The 5,856-nt window shown below is 34.7% G+C and overlaps 1 protein-coding gene across 1 annotated transcript in view; it reads left to right on the plus strand.

The window, feature by feature from the left end:
- The window catches only part of LOC108972789, a 90,610-nt gene extending 85,009 nt beyond the window's left edge, over positions 1-5,601 (plus strand). The window contains exons 6-7 of the mRNA XM_018939594.1: positions 3,878-4,040; positions 4,154-5,601. Coding sequence (XP_018795139.1) covers positions 3,878-4,040; positions 4,154-5,277 — 1,287 coding nt within the window. The 3' untranslated portion in view covers positions 5,278-5,601. The remainder of the gene's footprint in view (positions 1-3,877; positions 4,041-4,153) is intronic.
- The last annotated feature ends 255 nt before the right edge of the window (positions 5,602-5,856 follow it).

Raw genomic sequence — 5,856 nt, forward strand, 5'->3', positions numbered from 1 at the left:
CATCGCTGTCAAATAATCAGGGAACGCGTTTGAGAGAAAAAGAGAGCCAATGCTAAAGTCTCGTATCATATTATCCATGTAATTGATGCCTTAAAAGGAATAAACAAAATTGCTGAAACGCTGGACTCTATAAAAAGTAAAATTTATTGTRGAACATACATTTTAAAACATTACGGAAAAAGTGTTATAAGGAACATTTTACTTTATATTGTTAAGGAAGAAGAAGGTACCGTGGAAGAGTGGCTGTTTTGCAGCACCTGCCAAAAAGTGCTGAAATTTGTGGCTGGCCACACATCAAATTTATCTCAGCATAAATGTTGCATGACATTAAGGCAACCAAGAGAAGCGACGAAAGTGTCGGCAACAGACAAAGCAGAAGCTATTAAAAATGCAGTCAGTGGATTCTCCAGGATTGTCAGCCGTTTTCATCAGTAGCCGGGCTCAGATTTAAAAGCATGGTGCAGTTCTTTTTTATCAAAATTACTGCCGCCTATTGGGATCACATAGATGTGGATGACTTGCTGCCTAGTCCATCAACGTTAAGGCGAAAGTTCCACAAAAACGGTGAAGAAAAAATGGGTTGATATCATCGGAAATTAAAATAGCTGCAGATACTTCAGGATAAGCTGCCACCGTCGATATGTGGTCTAACCAATATCTATAACGAAATTTCTTGGGTATCACAATTCATTATCAAAAAATCAACGTTCTTTAGGATTTMATTTTGGGTCTTAAGTCAATGGAATCAGAGGAAAGCATCGCAGAAAACATTTTAATTAAAATTAAAAGTGTATTCTCAAAATTTAATATTGAAAACATTGAGGAGATCATGTTGCAGCAGTCATCTTTTAAATAATTATTTAGAACAATCATTTAGAGATCAACGGATCTAGATTCTAGTAATTGTAAGGTACTTCAAGAATGCCGATTTGCAGCATAAGTTAACACTTCTTTAAAGAGTTCATGCCCAACAAGGTGGAACTCAAACTACGTAATGCTGAAACCTATCGACGATAATTGAGTGGCTGTTAAGCGAGAAAGGGCGCGAAAGATTGATGGGTGTCAATAGGTCAACATTAAAAATATTAGTTGCTTTGCTGGAATCCTTCAAAAGGATTTTTAAAGAACTTCAAACTTTCAGCTCGCCTTCACTTTGTTTTGTGCTGTCTTCAATTGCAAGAATTTGTGTGCTATGCGAGCCCAATATATCAGATATCTCATCAATTGCAACGTTAAAAGAACAATAAAACCAAAAGTTGTTGTCATATGGTCAACAAACTAGTCCATACGGCACAAGGTGGCGTTTTTTCTGTATCCCCCGGCTGCACATATGCAGGATACAGACCTGGCCGACATTAAAGAGTAATGTTTCTAATCCATATAAATTCAGTACAGAAAGCTTCACTTCATCAGAACCGTCACCAAGCTTAAGATCTGTATCAAAACGAGAATTTTTTTTCCCTAACATTAGTTGCTGCACCATCTAACAACTCTAGACAATCTCCAATAGAAGAAATAGAACAATATTGTAGAGAATGGTTTATTTTAAGCCTCTTCTGTCAAATGTGGCATTGAAGTTTCTTTCCATACGTGCAAGTAGTGAACCGGCTGAAAGAGTTTTGTCTTAGCAGGCAATGTCATTACTGAAAAAAATCTATTGACAGTTTACTATTTTTACACTGTTATTACAAGCATATGAACAAACCAGAATAAGTTATATTTATTTTTTTAATAATTCACATGCTCAATTTCGTTCATTCTTGTTTTTTTTTTTTGTATTACTAGTCATTGAAGACCAGATCCATATAAAATATGTAACGCCTTTGTGGTAAACCTTAAAATTAAATACATAAGTACATATGAATATGTAACACGCAATGAATCAGCAAAACACGGCTTTTTATTTTCATTTCACATATATGTATATATGTTTATGTGCATATTGGAAAACAAATATGTATGTATGCATGTATGAATCTAATGTAAGAATAACAACAACACACATGTCTCTCACATATTGTTTGTCTCAAGTGTTGTGTTCTCAATTTCGCTTATTCCTTTTGCTTTACAATTTTCGTCGGGCTCAACTCATGAATACATACAGAAAAAGAGCGCGAAATCGGTTTGAGCTTGTGCGTATGAGCATGTTCGAAATTATCAGTACAAGGCAAAAAGACTTATTTTAGTGTGACGATCACACTCTAAGTGTCGTAAACGCACAAATGATTCGGGTACACTTATTGTTAGGGTGTACCCTTGCCGTTCTCTTTTTAGTTGATTCTCGCCAAATTATTGGAACCCCAAAAGCCATAGAGGATAGTTTGCCATGTAACCAGTATCTTAAATTTGCAGCACAAGTTTCACAACACACGTGGAAACCCCACTTCCCACTCTACGCGCAGTCATAACCTGCTAAAACAAGCTGTAGTCTAGAAGTTCGATTTAATTTTGAAGTAGGATTTACAAATAGGTAATTAGATTTTATTAAGCGTAGGCAAAGTATATATATACTAATATGTTAATATACAACTACACTCCTTGACTACAACAGTAGTTCAGGCTGTGGCGATTTAAACACTGGCAGCTATATTTTTTATGAACACAAGTTCCTTTAGTACATGTTGTAATTTATTATAACTTAATTTAATTATATAAACATACCGACATTCCAGAAGGCATATACCATATATACATACATATATAAAATATATAAAATAAATATAGTATGTTAATACCTGAGTATGTACATCCTGTCAAGAAAGTATGAGGAATTTATAAATMAAACGAAATTATTTCAATCATCATCCAAATTTATTTTATCGTCTTCAAAGTAACATCCATTCTTCTTTCAATCGTCAAAACATTTTTATAGGCACTTCCCGAGATGGCCTTCGGCTCTCGCGTCGAATTTGTTTTGATGTCTTTAATTGAGTCGAAGAGTGTTTCCCGATGTGAATATCTCAGTGTGGAGAATAAGAAACAGTCACAGGGAGTCATATCAGGTGAAGACGCTGCTGGCTCAATGATATTTGTTGAGTGTTTGGCCAAAGTTTAACACAAATCCGTAAAAAAATATTGTAAAATTCGACAAACACTACTGAGGTCGATTGATATAAACAGCTGCAGTAAACACTCTGGTTGACAGATCGCGCAACTTGTAGGCATCATAATTAAGGACAGTTGTACCAACCTAGAAAAAAAAATTATCAATTATTTTAAAAAAATTTTCTTTTTTCGATCCTGAAATTTTTTTTTAATTTTGAAAATATTTTTTTCAGAAATCTGAGATTTTTTTACATAAAATTGTATAACTTCAAAATTTTTTACACTCAGTTTTCAGGTCGTTAAAAAATAAAATACATAGTCATTCTTTTGCTTGAATGGAATACGGGTACAAAATCATGTCGCCAATTGATGGAATGGCCCATAGATAGTAATTATATAAAGCATGTAATATGACGGAAGTCTTAAACTCTGGGCCCTTCCAAATTGGGCAGGCGCACTCAGTTATTAGAAATTATTCGGTTGCTTTAGTTATTGTTGTTAAAACATTACTGGTAAAATATAATATGTTTGGCTATTATTTAAGTCCTCGGTCCTGCAGATTCTGCCAGCATAGAATATTTGAAAGTGGCCCTGTTCCAGTCGTAGTATATTCTTGAGTTAATAAAGTATTACATACATCTTTCAAGCAGATCCCTGGAATTTGCTGTTCGTCATAGCCCACATTTACATTTAGTTTTTTAATGGCTTCAATGCGCCCATTGTGAAGGGTATACTCCCATATTTAGCTTTTACTTTCGACAACAAGATGCTTAAGTCTTGTGTATTGACTCAAACTTTTCACACTTATTAATGCTACTTTTTTACTATTTAGCCAAAATACCCAATTACACACAAACGTGGCAGTAATAAAATACTGAATGAAGGAATGGAAGCACTGAGACAAATCGCGACTACATCACTTTTTATGCAGAATGAGCAGAAAGCATCATTAAATAGAATAGTTCCAATAATCAAAGAGCCGGAAAATCTAGGAGGTAAGTGGAACGCGTGTGTCTATTAGCGAAGTAATTTAGAAGAGTGCAATGATCTTCTAACCTGTGACTCATATCCACAAAAGCAATAACATTAATAAAAATAATATTTACAGAGTCCACTCCCAAAAAATCAGAGTGTTTAAGAAGAGATGAGCTAGAGCACCCGAGACGCATACAAAATACCGAGTCAAATAGCAAAGTCAATTGCAATGACGGGAATATTTCAAGTGTAGAAAGTAAGATAAATATAACTGCCATCAATGCAAACACAACATCAATTGAAAAATTCCCAAATGTATCTTCAAAAAAAACTTTAAGAGAAAACTCAATCGAAATGCCAGAAGTATCATTAGATCAGCAATTACCTTCCTTTACAACAACGCTAACTTCAGAACCTATAAGCTCGAGTTCTTCTAGCAAATTGTCACGACAGCGTATTGCACTGAACAATAAATTGATACCGGAAGTACAATCGCACGCTCCCATTGCTCCAAATTATACTAAGGACACCGACTTTCTAATGGAAACTTCTTTGTCGATCAAGCCAACAACAACAGCTAGCGAAGTAACACCTGCTTTAATACATGGCACTAGCTCGTCTACTTCGAATAACACATACAATTATTCTGGACTTACGGATAATGCAAGTACTGTAGGAGTACATAAAACATCTACAACGGCTACAGCAACCATAACGCCTGCATCAATAGGGTCTGAACAGAAATTAGAACAGATCAATATACATTCGAATATCGAAACAAGAACGAACACTGCATCAAACGTTTCCACAATTATGTCACCATGTGCAATACTTTCAAATAGTCATACATCTGTTTCCAATACTCCTATAACTACAAATATGTGCTCAAGGTCACAGTCGATTTTTGTTCCAGGTCAAATTGAAGATAATATCACAACTATTGCGGAGCCAGTAGTGAATCAACCAGAGCCAAACAATTTGCGTTTATCAAAATCGGGTTTTTCTAACGCCAGCTTTATATTCCCTTCTCCTCTGTTATCCTCATCCGACAGTGAATCAGATGGCTCGTCTGCTTTATCACCTTCACAGGCCACAGTAATACAGAAAATTTGGGCAAGAGCGGATCAATTACCTGATGCCAGTACTTCTACAAACGCAATTATATCGCATGATAATAAATATGTCATGCCACAAAATCATCCATTAAGTATAATGGAGCCAGAACTTTTATTGAGTCCAGCAAAGCTTGGCCAGTAGACAGCACATAGCACGTTCCAATAATGTAGGCTTGCTTCGGTTAAAGCTGTCTTTGTATACTTACATACCTACTTTTATACATCTTCATTGCGCAACTCAACATAGTCGTTATCATTATAAATATAAATATGTATATGTGATAGCCAAGCTGAATCCCAATTTTTCTTTAAAGTTTAGTTAAGCTTAAAATCAGCTGATAGTCTTTATTAAATTGTCCAACYCATAAACAATGTCATCATTTGCAGAACATTTAAATGCAGAGTGTGAATAAATGAAATACGAATATATAGTATATCTCCAGATATATTTTATACATAAACAAAATCGATTTTATTATTTTAATTTATGATACAATAATAAAAACTTTAAAGCACTTTTCAGCGATATTCAAATTAGAATGGCGACCCAGTCTTATATTATATTCATAACTTGAAATTCAAAAAGGAGCTTTGTTTCATATACCAACAATATATCCAAGTTTCAGCCGCATTCAAAGTTATACTAGGCAAGTATAACGCAAGTATCATTTCATTAAAATTAGGAAGTTTGAAGGCCTTCAAATCGCCGGACCTGACGGTT

The sequence above is a fragment of the Bactrocera latifrons genome, unplaced genomic scaffold, assembly GCF_001853355.1.
Source record: "Bactrocera latifrons isolate USDA-ARS-PBARC rearing strain unplaced genomic scaffold, ASM185335v1 scaffold_423, whole genome shotgun sequence".
Lineage (NCBI taxonomy): Eukaryota > Metazoa > Arthropoda > Insecta > Diptera > Tephritidae > Bactrocera > Bactrocera latifrons.